This window comes from Peromyscus leucopus, chromosome 14, assembly GCF_004664715.2.
Source record: "Peromyscus leucopus breed LL Stock chromosome 14, UCI_PerLeu_2.1, whole genome shotgun sequence".
NCBI lineage: Eukaryota > Metazoa > Chordata > Mammalia > Rodentia > Cricetidae > Peromyscus > Peromyscus leucopus.
The window spans coordinates 23,050,867-23,067,319 of record NC_051075.1 but is presented as its reverse complement, the minus strand read 5'-3'; the positions used below and the strand labels follow the sequence as shown (position 1 = coordinate 23,067,319).

The 16,453-nt window shown below is 43.1% G+C and overlaps 1 protein-coding gene across 8 annotated transcripts in view; it reads right to left on the bottom strand.

Annotated features, from left to right (window-relative positions):
- Npas3 (neuronal PAS domain protein 3) overlaps nucleotides 1–16,453 on the bottom strand; it is an 850,947-nt gene that overhangs the window by 56,786 nt on the left and 777,708 nt on the right. For all 8 annotated transcript variants that reach the window (XM_028869762.2, XM_037210972.1, XM_028869765.2 and 5 more), the window contains one exon: nucleotides 13,405–13,523. In XM_028869762.2, coding sequence (XP_028725595.1) covers nucleotides 13,405–13,523 — 119 coding nt within the window. The remainder of the gene's footprint in view (nucleotides 1–13,404; nucleotides 13,524–16,453) is intronic.

Genomic DNA, 16,453 nt, shown 5'->3' with positions numbered 1-16,453 from the left:
GTGCCCATGAATTTTCCTTCACAGGGTACCATGCTTTAAAAGTTTTTAGAACTGGATGGCATGATTAGGAGGTGTGATCACTGAATGCAAAATGGAGAGGAGTCTCTGGGGACTACACTGTCTCACCAGCTCACCTCCACTGAGATTTTTCTCAAAAGGTGGGACTACTCTGGGGTTGGGGATGATGAGACAAGAGGTCTCTCCAGACTAAGTCATCTTTTAGCACTCTGGAATAGTGACAGTGTAGTTGGTGGGTCTGAGTTCCATTCCCCCTTTCTCATATTGAGTACCACCTGTCTATCCAGGCTACTTCTGAGTATTGTTTTCAGCATGTTGGGAATGCAATAGTCTTTAAATGCCCAAGGATCTGTAAGTGCCAGGTATCACTACTACTTTTGTGCCTTAAAGCTCAAATCCACAGAAGATAACATCCTTCCATCACATCTAGGTGCTTGGGATGCAGACACTAGAAGTCTTGGGTAAACTGTATCCTCTTCTAGGTCCTTCTCTTGTATGAGAGAAAACATACATTTCACAGGGAGGGAGGTGGTAGTTTTTTTTAATAATTTAAGTCAAGAATATCAATGTTAGGCCCACCATGGTGGTGCATGCCTTTAATCTCAACACTTGGGAGACAGAGGCAGGCTGATCCCTATGAGTTCAATGTCAGCCTGGTCTACAGAGTGAATTCCAGAACAGCCAGAACAACATAATGAGACCCTATCTCAAAAACAAACAAAAATCAAGATTTTCTAGTTCAGTAATCTCTTCCTTCAAGAGCCTTACCATTTTTGTTGTTAATTCCACTTATCACTAAATGTTTTCACATGAATCAATACCTCTAGATTCTAGGCAGATTTAAAGTTTCAGATTCTTTCAACTGGAAACTTAAAATGGTTTCAGACAGTGTTGGTATAAGTATCCATCAGTCATCTAATTCCTCAAAATCTAAGGGGGAGGAAGTGATATTGTGTCAATATTGCTTGGTACAAAGACAGGGTTGAGTATGTGTTTTGATACGTTAGTGAAGACATTTGTCATTTTTCTTAGAATTGGACAAGAGAGGATCCCACTCAAATCAGCATTTTATTTTTTCCCTCCATCCTTTAGGATGGAGAGTGACTTCTCTGAGTCTGAGTCATTTCAGTTCAATCTCTCTGAGGACAAGGTTCACAAGTTCACTGAGCCATTCCTAATGATTAGAAGCCTCCCAAGACCTTTGCCCACCTTACAGCATTGATTTGGTTAAAGTTCTGGAATATTTTTGGTTCATTAACTACACTTTTACTACAAAGCCATACAACACATTAGATTTCAGCTTCCTTCTTTTCAGACATCTGGGCTGCTTCTCTGGAGGCAGGTCCTCTTCCATGCTACCCAGAATGTCCCAAAGGGGCCGCACTCCTAATGTATAGAGGAGGCTACCCAAGAGAGTCTTAACCACCACTGACTAGTGAGCATCAAAGGGAAGTCCTACTATTTAACTTTTTAAACTAAAGAACTGGGAAGCAAGAACTATTAGGAAGCCTGCCTGCCATCTCAGAGGAACAAAGAGCTGGGGGTGTGAGATGTGCAGAATTTTCTAACTTGCCCCATTAGATATGCTTCTATTAAGCCACTCTGTGTTCATGACTTCTACAAGGACTCAAGAGTTTGAAGGACATTTGGTAAGGGGCTGTTGAGGAGCGTTAATGTATTCACAACTACCAAGTAACAATCAAGTATCTCTTGATCATGCTTCTAGAGCTCTAGCCATAAGAATTGGGTACAAGTGGGGTTTAAGTTAAATACATGTTAATTTTTAACAACCAAATACGATAGTATGAAAAAAAATACCTGTCACAGAGTGTGCCAGCCATTAGCATAGCCATTTAAAAAGCAAAAGAAAATGTCAACTTAAACTCATCAGGGTCTGGAAAGTTAAAAAAGTTATATATTCATGGGAAACATATTCTCAACTCTAAGTCCCGTCTAAAGAACTGGTATCCCCCTTGAATATGGTCCCAGAGGGATGAGAACAGTTCACAATGATTATTCTTCTGCTTAAGAGTCTTACTACTCAAAGAACTCTGTAATGAAGTTTCCCTTTTAGAATGATGGTGGAGATAGGAAAAGTGATTGGTACCACGTTCCCCAGGGAGGCAGTATATGAAAAGACCCGAAGGCCAGGATTCCAGATCCTTTCTTCTACTTGGAACAAGCAAACAGAATCTCCCTGGAGGTGCAGCAGGGTTTAGGCCACAGTGGTAGTTGCCTACCCTTGAGAGTTCAATTTATGATATGCAGAGGCTCTAATCAAACTCGGAACCTTGTTCACTACAGATCCTAGAAGTCCCATTTATTCCAGAGATCAACAGCATCAAATTAGCCCTGCCTCTACTACATTTCTTACATTAAAGGGGCGTATTAGTCTTGCCATGACGCTAAATCAATTCCCAAGAAAACCATTTGGTATGTGCTTCTTTTGTTAAAGGGATAGATGACGTATTTCAGTCATTTTTTTTGTCCCTTATAATCAAATCAATATTCAGGACACTAAAGCGAAGAGAAATTTCCCAGAAATAAATGCATTTTCTATATTCTGGAGAAATCATTTATTATTCTGGAGCTCATACAACTTCCAGGAGATAATCTGAAGAGGTACGGAAGAGCTGCTGTCTGATCATCACAGGTGTGCATGCAGAGGTGGAGGAGGTAAGGTTTCAGGTAGTCTGGACTGTCAAACTCTCAGTGTGGTTCCCGGATGGGAAACGTCACCTATGGACTTGTGCCAGATACTCCCGGGGACCAGGAGTCATGGAAGGCACTTCCCTGTCATGCTTTTGTTTTATTTTACAGCAGCCTCACAAAGGAGGTTCTAGTGCCATTTCCTCTTCAAGTCGTCAAAGAATCCACTTAGAGTCGTGGACACAGGACAAAGTCCAAATCCTTGGTCACCTGATGTCACAGCGCTGGGCTTAATCATGTGCATTGGGGAGGTTTTGAGGTACTAAGTGTCACATGGAGTAACTTATCTTTAAGCCCTTAAAATGTGCAGAGTTAAGAAAAAAAAACCCTATTATTTCAGGCCATTGGATAGCGAGATTTTTTTTTTTCCTAGAGAAGCAGGGATTGTGGGGCAACGTGGATGTATTTAAGGCTCTCAGCACACTGAAGTGTTGGCCTGAAAGATGATGAATAGTCCAAGTGTTTCCTTTTTACTTCTCAAGTCCACTTAGAAACTAATTCTCTGAGGCACCATCTATAAAAGGGACAATTATACAAACACATCTGCGAGACTGAGAGTCCAGTGATGAAACCTTTATAATTTTTGAAGAGTATTAAAGACATCTTTTATAGAAAAGGTGATTTTGTTTTTCATCAGGGATGCCACTTTTAAAGTGACCACCACTTTCGTTATTTGTATTACCAAACACTAGAAACCAACCAGAGAAGACACAACATTAGCCAAAGAGGGGCTATAATCACTCCCCTACCTTTCTTCTTTTGTATATAGTCAAAATGAGGACCTGTAGTTGAGTGGCATATTTGGGTTGCAGTCAGTGACATGCTTAGACACACCACAGAATGGCTAGTGGTTAGGTTGTATGTCTGGTTGGTAAAATAGGTTAGCATGAGTGCTGGCAGAAATGCCACACGCCAAGCTGACACTATTGCCATGCCTTTGGTAATGGGAAATTCATGCTTTTAGATCAGAAACAATGCCAGCTAGATTTAAAAGGACACTGGAAACCATGTTGTAATGGACAATTGTGCAGAGGTGAGCAGAGACTAAAATGATTTAGAAATCTTGGATTTTATTGGTTCTCTGCTCTCTTTGCATTTTTTTCACCACAGTAACCTCTGGCTCTGGAAATTTTTTTCTTCTTCAATTTATTCTGGTGCTGGTGTTGATTGAAAGGCAATAAATGCATAGTCTTAGAAAGTCTGACTAGATTGACAGAATTTTGGGTCTCTCTGAAAATTCATCTATTGATTTGACAAGATAGTCCCATTCTGCACAGCTTGGATGCTGTAGTCATCATTTCAGGGCAACATGGAGCTGAAGCAAAAGATTCAGCAGAAGTATTAATATGTCCAGACTTCATCTCTGAACTTAGACTGAGAGAAACTTCTGGATGGTGTCTAGGTGTCCATACTTGTCAGGAGAAAGAGTAAATTTTTTCCTTTCTCTCTCTCTCTCTCTCTCTCTCTCTCTCTCTCTCTCTCTCTCTCTCTCTCTCTCTCTCTCTGAGACAGGGTGTCTTGTGTAACAGCCCTAACTGTCCTGGAACTCACTTTGTAGATGAGGCTGGCCTCACCATAGAGATCCACCTGCCTCTGCCTCCTGAGTGCTGGGATTAAAGGCGTGCGCCATCACCGCCCAACTTTCAACTCCTGGATGTTCTCTGAAATTTCTAGTGAAAAGCTGCAGCCACACTGTGCCCTCCACTCAGTGCTGGGCACACCTCCATGCAACACTTCTCTCTGAATGTAGTTAACTTCGTGGGCAAGGACAGAGCCAGCTTCCTATGATAACATTTTGTATATTCTTTGTATTTTCTAAAAAGTCATAGAACTGTGCCACAAGTCAGAGTGCTAGCAAATATTCTAATAATTAGAAATGGAGCCCCTAAATGTTGAGAGAGAGAGAGAGAGAGAGAGAGAGAGAGAGAGAGAGAGAGAGAGAGAGAGAGAGAGAGAGAGAATATGAAGTTGGGTTGGTGGGATCCTGGAGGAGTTGGGGATTGAGGGAGGGGATAAATATGATCAAAATATATTGCATGAAATTAAAAAAAAACTGCAGAAAACACTCCTCAAAGATTGTTTAATAGAATGGTGATCACCACAGGCTGACATGAAATCAGTGAATGAGATGCTAATATGTGTCTATAATTTTCTGAATAGAATCCTCAACTAGTATCTAAAGGAATATTGTACACTTGAATTTGAGCAATGCATTAAGAAAGATTCACCATATCCTCAAGACAAAACAGAGAAATGGGAGCCAGATCATGGTACAGTCATTTGGGTTCACAGCTGTTGAAAGGGTCACTCTAAATCAGTGGTTCTCAACCTTCCTAATGCTGTGACCCTTTGATACAGTTCCTCATGCTGTGGTGACCCCCAACCATAAAATTATTTCCATTGCTACTTCCTAACTGTAATTTGCTGCTGCTATGAATCATAATGTAAATATCTGTGTTTTCCGATGGTCTTTGGCATCCCCTGTGGAAGGGTCATTTGAGTCTCAAAGGGACCTTGAACAACAGGCTGAGAATCACTGCTCTAAATGATGCTCATATCAGATTAGCAAACTGGATGGCTAATCTTGATTGTCAACTTGACCGGACTCAGAATCACCCAGGAGGTTGGGGCAGCTCTCTTGGTGTGTCTGAAAGTGTTTCCAGCGATGATTAGTGGGAGGCAACCTAGGTGTAGGTGGTACCATCCCCTAGACTGGTGGCACAGATGAAAAGAAAGGACAGTGAGGGGAAAGCCAGTGGCCATTGGCTTTCCGCTACTCTGCTCCCTGGCCCACTGCGGTGTGACCTCAGCTGCTCTGCCATGCTATCTCTGCTTGTGCTGGACAGATTTATGTCAGCTTGACACAAGCCGAAGTCATTTGAAAGGAGGGAACCTCAGCCAAGGAAATGCCTCCATAAGATCGGGCTGTAGGCGAGCTTGCGGGGCATTTTCTTAATTAGTGATCAATGGGGGAGGGCCCAGCCCATTGTGGGTGGTCCAATCCCTGGGCTGGTGGTCCTGGGTTCTATAATAAAGCAAGCTGAGCAAGCCATGAGGAGCAAGCCAGTAAGCAGCACCCTTCCATGGCCTCTGCATCAGCTCCTGTCTCCAGTTTCCTGCCCTATGTGAGTTTCTCTCCTGACTTTTTTCAGTGGTAACTATGATGTGGAAGTGTAAGCCAAATGAACCTTTTCTTCCCCAAGTTTCTCTGGTGTCACGATGTTCATCACAGCTAAGATACTTCCATAATGGACTGAAGCATCTAAAATCATAAACCAAAGGAAACCCTTTTCTATAAATTCTCTATGTAATTTGACCAAAGCAAAAGAGAAGTCACCTTTGGTACGGTATAGTGCACAGTCCTGTAGTTCACTCACATTTCAAAAGGAGGGAAAGCATGCAATTTAATTTAGAAAATATTTACCGAATAACAGCTTGATGTAGCCAACTATGCTCGGGAAGAAAGGAGGACATGGCCGTACCCAAGCACTCCCCACGGTGGATTAGAAAGGAGAGGGCATTTGATTCAGAAGACCTAGACGTGTCTCTCAACTCCTCCTTTTATCATTGCATATTTCTGTGCCTCAGTTTTACTTGCCTTCAAAATTGGGAAAACAGGAGCAATTGCCTAAAAGAAGTATTATGATATTCATTGAAAATTAGAGGAAAATACTTCATAAATGGCAAAAAAAAAAAAATACTTCACTGAGCTGGAGTGATTTGATTTGTAGGAAAAACATTAACTTATGTACTGCTTCACTTTACAGATAAGGAAACTGAGGCACGAAAGAGCACACCTGGTGCCACCGTAGCTCAGAGGAGGAGGGGTTTTTCTTCCACGCAGTAGGAGGAATGAAAAAGGAGTCATGTGTGTGGTGACATGGTGGTGAAGGATTTTCTAGGTAGTAGCCAAGAAGCATTTTAGGAAAAGAAAACCGCATGGCGAAAACCATAGCACCGGACGATGCAAATGCATTTCAGGAACAGTAAGGGGTCTGGGCTAGCTAGAAGATCTGTGGAAAGAGTTCCAGGAAGAAAGGCTTGATGGGGTAGTAGGGGGAAGCTAGAGTCAATTTCCTGCGTACCCTGGTACCGTGAGCAGTTAATGACACATGGGGAGATCTCGGAACAGAGTGCAGGAGAAGCAGGGAGAACTACGGTCTCCTAGGAGCTAATGTGGAACTGTCTCACAGCACATCTGGGAAAGAGGCATTCAGGTTGGGGGTGGAAACGGAAGCAGGAAGATCTACCCAAGTCCAGCGTGCACTGGCCTGAGTGGGGATGATGAAAAAGATGAGCGGCTCAGTGTTATGGACTTTACTGAAGAATTAACCCAAGAACCAAAATTCCAAATGACAGACAGCTAGTTCTCTGCCAGCACGCGGGCATCCTGAAACTCATCGATAGAGACATCCCATCAAGACTCAGTGTGTACATGAAGAACCTTCCACTTTTAAACTTGGTTGTGATTTGATATTGAGCGTTCTCTTGACATCTACCTAAGTAAACAGGAAAGAGGGACCAGGTGCCATGGAAAATAATTCTCTTTACATTGTTTCTGACATTTATTTATTTACCCAGGCCATCAGGTTTGTTTGCAAGCAACTTTGCCTACTGAACCATCTCCCTAGTCCTTAACAGTTTAAGTATATATCTAAAAATGCCTTTGCAATGATCTCTTTAGATGATGGGCCTTATTATCCACGTGAGGATGTTGGAATGGGAAGCATGGTTCTGCCCCTCTGCATCTAAGAGCTGTTGCTTTTGGCTGCAGGACTTCAGTATTTTCTAATACGAGGTAGGTGAATGGGAGGGAGAGGTGAGGGGGAAGTAGAGGGTGAGTATGATACTGATAAAACATCTGGAAGATGTAATAACGTTCTTTTTAGTAAGTTCTGAAGGTGGCTTCATATTAAATGGGATTTTGTAACTTGTGATGAGTGGATAAACCCTACGAATTCAAGAACCTATAAATGCAAATTGAATTTACTGTGGGAAAGGCTCCATAGGTTTCTTCTCCCCACCACCCCCCTCCTGAGACAGGGTTTCTCTGTGTAGCTTTGCACCTTTACTGGAACTCACTCTGTAGACCAGGTGGGCCTTGAACTCACAGAGATCCACCTGCCTCTGCCTCCCGAGTGCTGGAATTAAAGGAGTGCACCACCACTGCCCAGCTCCCATAGGCTTCTTTAAAGAGTTCCATGACGTCCAAATGAAATACTCCACTGTGAAAACTACATGAGTTTATTTATGCCATGGGACAGATGCTACTAGGAACTTTCAGAAACGAACGAGAGAAATCTGCACTTTAAAAGACACTTAGGCTTGTACTTAGAGAAGGCAAGGTTTTCTTTCGCTAAGTTTTGCACCTCAACTTCATGCTTTTGCCACTATACATTCAAGACTAGAAGTTTGTGAAATGGAAGCCATCGGCAATCCCAATAAACCAACAAATTTGCCAGTTGTTTTCTGTTTTTTTTTTTTTTTTTTTTTTTTTTTATATATCTTAAGGATGGTCTTCCAGTCATTTAGTTCAACACTTTGGTACCCAAATCATCCCAGATGAGGCTTGTTAAATTAAAAAAAAATCCTCTGAGTTCCCCCAGCATCCCTTAGTGATTTCTGAGTACATGCCATGGCAGGAATTCAGTCTCCTGCAGATGTCCCCCCTGTGAAGACGCGAAGACACTGTTAGCACAAAACGGGACAGGGATCCCTCTCTCTGTCTGTCTGTTTGCCAGAAGAGAGGCTGCTCTTCTCTGCTGTTAGAGTTAGGACACTCAAACGTGTGGGGATAAATATTCCAGACATGACAGAGGCGCTGGTGGGCATGCAAGGAAGCTATCCTCCAAAGACAGGAGCTGAGGAGGCGACCCAATTACCGTTCCTTCCCACAATTTCCCTGATTACATAGCTCCTTTGCCCCATGTGCTCTACCTAGTAAGTTCCCCCAGACATAGACCTAATCAAGAAGGCCGGATAGTGATGGAAGGCAATTTAAATGAGAGCCGTGTTACGCTAAGATATCCGGCCAACAATGAGCCTGGAACAACAGGGAGACCCCTAAGGCCTGAAAAGTGGCTGGACCAGATAACACGCTGCTGTGGATTTCAAAGTGGACGGGGACAAGAAAGAACAAAACTTCATTAAGAGCAATTCCCTGAGGTCCAGGGCGTGGCCAGGGAAGCCCCCACTGCTGATGCTGCATTCCATTCTTCACCCGGGGCAGAATGGGCACTTCGTGGCTAGAACTCTTGGTTATGGGATCCAGGTTATGACGTCCAGAGAAGGGTCCAGGCCCCTCTCTGAAATGCTTGGGGCCAAAAGCGTTTTAGATTTCAGAATTTTTCAGATTTTAAAATATTTGCATACATGCCAAGATATTTTGGGGATGGGCCCGAAGTTTAAACACAAAACTCATTTGTTTTTCATGTATGTTTTTCATATATACCGTGTGCACAAAGCCTCAAAGGTAGTTTTATGGATTATTTTTAGTACCGCCTCTGCTTTGACTCTGACCTGGCAGAGGAGGTCAGGTGTGGAATTTTCCACGGTGGCATTGTGCCAGTGGCTAAATGCTGCAGACTCTGGAGTTCCAGCTCAGGGAATGCATGTATGTGATTCTGTATATGTATATGTATACGTATATGGATATGGATATGTATACGTGTATGTCTATGTCTATGTCTATGTATACGTATACGTATACGTATACGTATATGTATATGATCCTGTATGTGATCAGGATGAGAATATGGGAATGGAAGATAGTCTCTGCAGCTCCTGAAAGGAACAGGACTCAACCACACCCTGGTACATCAGAGCAGCAGGGCACTGTTAGCTACACCAGGAAGGTCTCAGGCAGGAAGTTCTCCTTCTGAAAATACAAATGATCATATATTGAGGCCCATCCTATCACACTGAGCCCTTCTTGGGACTTGGTTCTTTGAAGTGAGTCAGAAGGGTTGACAGTTCGGATTCCCCAGCAGCTCTTTGAGAGCTGCCCAGACCTGGGGAGGTAGTTCACTCAGGAAAGGGGTCGCCACCTGCACCCCGGGCATAACAATGTGCAGACTGCACAGGGGGACTTTAAAATGACGCTCTTTTGTGGACTACTAAGTATAAAGTGTTAGGCCGGGTTCCGTGCACGCAGTCAGCACGCAGTCAGTGCTCCTCTTGTTACTGTGAATGTTGTCCTGACGACGGCAAGAGATGAAGTCTAACAGGAAGTTAGAAAGGTCCATAGTCCAAGGTCACGGAAAAAAAATGAAGAAATAGAATGACCTAGACAGACCTTTGTGGGAAAACCGACATACATGCGAGGATAATAAATTAGAAAGAATATTGGAAGTGCAGAGAAATTATCATCGCCGTTCCTTTTTATTTTCTGTTTATTGTGTGGTGGTGGGTGATTACCGGTTTTATTGGAATGTTTTATAAGCTGCTAGATTTACTTACTGAGAACGGGCAGATACACGGGGATGCTGTTCAGCTGTGTCCTGTCACAGGCTCTCATTGGGTCTTCCCCTAACTTTCAGACAATGTTAATTAATGAGGAACATTTGTTTCAGAGAAGGGGAAAGGCCGGGCCTGCTGGGTGATTCATCTTCCTGGGGAATGGAGGATGAAAGGGTTGTGGGTAGCAGTTCTGGGGGGGGGGCGCACAGCATGGGGTAGAGAAGTTTCTGGAGACAGACTTCCTGACAGGTGTGTCGCCGTGATATGGACACTAACATTTCATGAATTGACAGGTTCTAGAACCACTCTTAAATGCTTGCCAACTCTTTCCTGTTCAAGGCTGTGCTTCTGAAATTTTCTCTCCCTTTTTATAGTAAGGACTCTTTAATCCTTCATGTTCTTTTACCCCCACCCCTTCCCCTCCACATACATGCTAATCCCTTCTCCTCTATGACTCTCAGGTGACATGCCACCTACTTGGGGGAGCCTCCAGTGACCTATCCTATCTAAACTGACCTCTGGCTCTCACAGTTCCTCACCTCACTCTGCATAGTGTAGCCTGGTGGGTAAAGGTATGGGGTATGGAGTCAGACTTCCCAAGTCCAAAGCTTTCTGTCTTCAATGTGTGACCTCGGGTAGGCTAATTTATTTTCCCATGCTTGGCTTCTTTGTGTCTAGAAAATGGGAATAGTCCAAACACTCTCCTCTAGGACCGTTGTGCGAGCTAATCACGCCCAGCGCCTCGCAGGGCTCCAAGATGATGGCTGCTGTTCCTTCAGTTTGCATCCCTCACGGAATCGCTGCTTTATTGCACCTCGCTATCATCCTCTCCCTCGCTATCATCCTCTCCCTGCTCTGGAGTGCAAGCGCTGTGAAAGCAAGGACTCTGTGTTGTTGGATGCTGGGATTTTAGATTCTAAAACAAGTCCCGTACTGAGAGCTCAGACGTCTTTGCTGAACAGATGATGTACACAAGCCTAATTTCAGGTCAGGCAGCAAGAGCAGCTTTACTGAGGCACCAGAACGGCCAATCACAACCTAACCAGACGATTGGTCTCTTGCCTAGGCATACTATTTATCCTTATGATTGTTGTAGCCATACATCCCAGTTTTTTTTTTTTTGTTTTTTTTTTTTCAGGTCAAATATCCAAAGAGCTTTGTAAGCTAGAGTTCGTAGTATGAAATAATTTTTTCTTTGAGACGGGGTTTCTCAGTGTACCTTTGGTGCCTTGCCTGGATCTCACTTTGTAGACCAGGCTGGCCTCAAACTCACAGAGCTCCGCCTGGCTCTACCTCCTGAATGCTGGGATTAAAGGTGTGCGCCACCACCGCCCGGCAATAATTTTGTTTTTCAAAAAGTGAAATTACCCAATGATAATGAGTTGTACTAACTTGTGCTTTCCACTGTGATATACCTCCTACCAACTAGCAGAAACAAGAAAGGATGCTTACAGACAGAAAAGTAAGAGTTCAAAAGGAAACCCCAGGACTTCCAAATCTGGAGTGCGGAGAATGACCCTTACTAGTACTTAAATAATATCTCACATCTGTAGTCTACTTAGGGAATCCAAATGAGCTAATGTTCACACTTAATAAGGAGTAAATGCGCACTGTTCACTAAGACAGGAAAGCACAGAACACCCCAAGACTAGGTCTATCTTCCTTCCCTGCAGTCCACGGACGGATAGTAATTGTCTTTGGAGGAAACTACTGCCGGAACTGGCCAGTTGCTCCCTCTCTGCATTACACCCTGCTAAAAGGTCAAGGTTGCTTCTCCTGTGCCTTTCAGCCTGCAGGACAGCTCAGCTAAAGGTCGTCCTTGGAAGGAGTTGCCGCCTCCTTTCTTCTTCTTAAAACATTTTTTTTTTCCCCTTAAAGAATTAATGTCAACGAAAGTGTGCGCCTCTGACTTTATCGAGCCGCTGGCGTTTTGACGACTTACATAAAGGTTTTAAGCCCTGTCAGTAATGGTTGTTAGCACCTCCAACAATGCTACTGTCACCCTACCGAGGGGAGCCGGCTGGAGCTTGAAGGTCTCAGCCCGGAGCAGGTCGGGCTGGCACACTGATGCTACGTTTTGTTTGTGTTTGCCTGCCTATGTCCAATAAATGCCGCTTAAGAGAACGGTTAGTGTCGTAAAACTGTACGATTCGGGTTTCCAAAGGCATTTCATAAATTTCCTAGGTCTTAATTTTTATGTTGCTATAGTAACTAGGATGTTGGGCTTTCTTGTGATTAGAAGGCTTTTTATAATCCTTAACCTTAAAATGATGATAATGTAGATTAAGATCCAGACTTGATCTCTTCTTGCGAGGAATACATGTGCCTTATAGTTTTAAATATGAGCATTCTGTGGATGTTAACGTATGACTAATGTCCAGGAATTTAATTTCAAAATGAAGGAGTCTAAGATTCAATCTGGTGTGTGTGTGTGTGTGTGTGTGTGTGTGTGTGTGTGTGTGTGGTGACCAGAGGTTGTTGTCCAGTGTCTTTCTCAACTGTTTTTCATCTTATTTTTTGAGGTAGTCTCTTACTGAACCTGGAGCTTGACGAGTCTACTGACTGTGCTAGCTGGGGCTGGCCGGCAAGCCCTGGGGAAGTCTCCTGCCTTTGCTTGTCAGGGCTGGCTGGCAAGCCGAGGGATCCTCTTGTCTCGACCTCCCCAGTGCCCCTCAGCCTGGCTCGTCACGTAGGTGCTAGTGATCCAAACTTAGGGTCCTCACGCTTGTACAGCAATCACTCCACCATCTCCCCACCCCCCAACTTGTTTTTTGTTTTATTACCGACATGTAGGAGTCTAGGTGATCATGTTATGGACTGGGACAGTTCTTTCAGAGAAAGGGGATGTTTTAAGGGGAACACGAGAGAAGGGGGATTCTTACAGCAGCCATTCTAGAACATTTCCCTTCAGGATTGAGAGGAGTCTGGCTCACCATTTCCACCACTGTGAATCTCTAGCAGGCGCTGAAGTACTTGGCATATTAATAACTAGTGATTTTCGGAAAAGACATGAGCTTGGGGCATTTGGTGCTCCAGCAATGTCTGAAGTGATAAGGAGGAGGCATAAAGATCTCTCTGCTGAGACAGAAAAATGGCTAGGGAGCTTATGCTGTGGAACACTCAAGGTCCCGTGTGTTAATTATACGCACCCAAAGCAGTTGGAAAACTCAGTGTAAATTGCCTGGGATTGGATGTGTCCCGTCCCGAAGCCCGGCTTACCTTATATCCTGATGACTTGATGTGTACTCCGCGTTTGGTCAGAGTGGATTTCATTCGGATGAAAAAGGACCGCTCAAGGGTGTTGTCGGTGGTTAGCAGACTGGGGCTGGTTGTCTCCACTGAGGAACAGAAAAACACATACACACACGGGATTTAGATCTCTACACAGCCCCTCACAGGCTCAGGTGCAACCCTTGAGTTCACTAAAAATAAATGACTGATGGGTGCTAAGAGTGCAGTAATCAATTTACCTCATTTAGGATATGTTTACTTCGCAGAAAATAAAAAAGAAAAATTAAGGTGCCGAAAGGAACTCCTTTCCAGTTTCTACAAGAGCTTTTTGGGTCTTTTAATTTGCTGCAGCTCCCTAAGTGGGGCCTAATAGTAAGTAGTTGGAGCTTCCTTTGGGGGTTGGTGGGTGTGCATAGATAGATGTGCTTGGAAGGGAAGGGCCCAAGTGCTGATGGGATGAACTGAGGGTAGGCATGAACTGAGGGTAGGCAGAGATGCCGTGGCAACAGGTACACAGGTCCTGCTCTTTGTTCTCCCTGCACCCTCCAGTTGCATGCAGCCTTCTCAACCGGCTCCAGATGGAAGCATGAGAATGGGGTGTACAGGCCGAGAGGAAGAAAACTACCCAAATATCAAATTCTCATGCCCATCACAATGGCTCATCGCCCCAGCCGTCAGCCAAACAACAGAGTCTGTTTTCCTATTTCTCTGATTTTATTTATTTTAATTTTTAATTGTGTGTGTCTGTGTCCATGTGGGGCTAGGTGGATGAGTGCAGGTGCCTACAGAGGCCAGAAGAGGGCGCTCGATCTCCTCTAGGCTGGAGTTTCAGGCAGTAGGTTTTGAGATGCCAGCTGTGGATGCTGGGCAGTGAACCTGGGTCCTCTGCAGGAGCAATACTTGGTTCCTAACTGCTGAGGTATCTATGTGGTCTCTCTACTTCTCCACTTCTAATACAAGATATTTCTTCTCGTAATCAAAGTAGTCATTCTTTCCAATTATATGCTTTTAGACTGAATAGAATATGGTTTTACCCGTGTAACTCAAGTGGTGATTGGCCATCCACTGATCTAAGGCCTTTATGCAAGCAGGTCAGAGGGCAATGTAAGTCAATTTTCTCTTATAACAAGTGTTGATGAGATTTTATAAATTGAATTCTTTTCCTGTAAATAAATTAAATTTGGGGATTTTATACTAATAGGTATTCTTTTTTTGTTGTTTGTTTTTGAGATAGCTTTTCTCTGTGTAGTTTTGGTGTCTATCCTGGATCTCACTCTGTAGACCAGGCTGGCCTCAAACTCACAGAGATCCACCTGGCTCTGTCTCCTAAGTGCTGGGATTAAAGGCATGTGGCCAGGTATTCTATTTTTAATCTTCTTAGATATTATTTTTTTTCTTTATTGAAAGTTAAAAAATAAATACATCAACAAACTGGATTTCTTTTGACTAGCTTTAATCTAACACTTTTTTTAAATCTAATTTTTCCTTTTTTCTGGAATGGAGGTTGGAAAAATGCATATAATAAAGATCTGTAAGAGGCTGGGCACTGTGGCTCACAACTTCAATCCTAGGAGGCAGAGGCAGGCAGATCTCAATGAGTTCAAGGCCAGTCTGATTAGGTTGAGTTCCAGGCTAGCCAAAGCTACATAGCGAGATCCTGTCTCAAGATATATATATATATATATGTATATATATATATATAGAGAGAGAGAGAGGGAGAGAGAGAGAAAAGAGTTATAAGAAGTATAGAACAAAACAATTATTAAAAGAGATTATAAATTGGAAAAAATTCAAATTGTGACCATGCTATTTGTGTATTTCAAAGCCGTAATCTCTACTTTTCATATTAAATGTGATACTCGGATGACAGAAGAATATGAGTTATTCTAATAACAGCAACTGTGCTATTTATGGTCTGGGGATTTTCCCATGTCATTCATATCTCAGTAAGTGTCCACTTCCTACATTTGTAGCATTTCTACTCTGGGGTGATAAGATGATGGACAACTGTCCTTTTCTTATGTGTCTCTCTCAAGGCTTTTTTTTTGTTTTAGAGAGCATGGATCTGATGTCATTTTAAATGTACAGCTTTTTATCACTCGAGGGAAAAGCAGAGCCATGTTATATTTAGTACTTTCATTTCTTCTGATTAAATATGAATTACTATGAAATTTTTCTCATCATCTAACACGCCATAATACGCCAACAGCTTTTTAATACACTATATAAGCACAAACTTCTGCTCTAAGAGTTTAATTTGCCCCTCTAATCCAATCACATCAACCTTATTTCTCTTATCAGAGATTCCCATTTTGAATTAAATGAGCTCATTAGTTTTAATCAAAAGCAGAGAGATCAAAACTTAAACGTAAATGCTTTAGATCAGAACTGTCAGTCAGCCGTGCAGTTCTATTTTACTAAAACACAAGATCAGAGACCCTTAGAACCAATTTTTTTCTCGTAAGGGATGCCGAGAGCTTGAAGATGCTATATCCTTTTTTTTTTTTTTTTCCTTCCAAGGACAGATTATACATTTAAGGTTAGACTTAATTTATAGTAGTTTTTCATCCTGCTGGAAATGGAAAAGTATGCCCATCTACTGCTGTCCCTTTCACATTTATTGACACTGGTCCTCGGAGACTTGACCTAACACGAAGCCATCAGAATCCACACCCCACACTCAGCTTTTAAAAATTTAGCTCTGTGTCAGCAAGATTGTGTTTGCAGTAGCATAGGGGAAAACAAAAGAAACTTCTCAGAGAAGAGAAATATGTTTTTAGGGCTTTAGGGGTAGGGTTCTGGATATCCTCACCCAGTCAGGAAGGAATCGCCTCACCGTAGAAGGGAAGGTAATTCAGGCATGCTGTTTTCAGAATGGGAACTGCACAGTAAAACACTTACAGTGTAGAGGAGGGATGGCGGACAGGGGGCTTCCAGCTGGGTGAAAACACAGCTTCGCATGAGCTGTGGAGCCAAACACCATGTCATGTTCTGGCTGAGGCAGGAGTACAGCATCCTGCCTCATGTTACAGCAGTA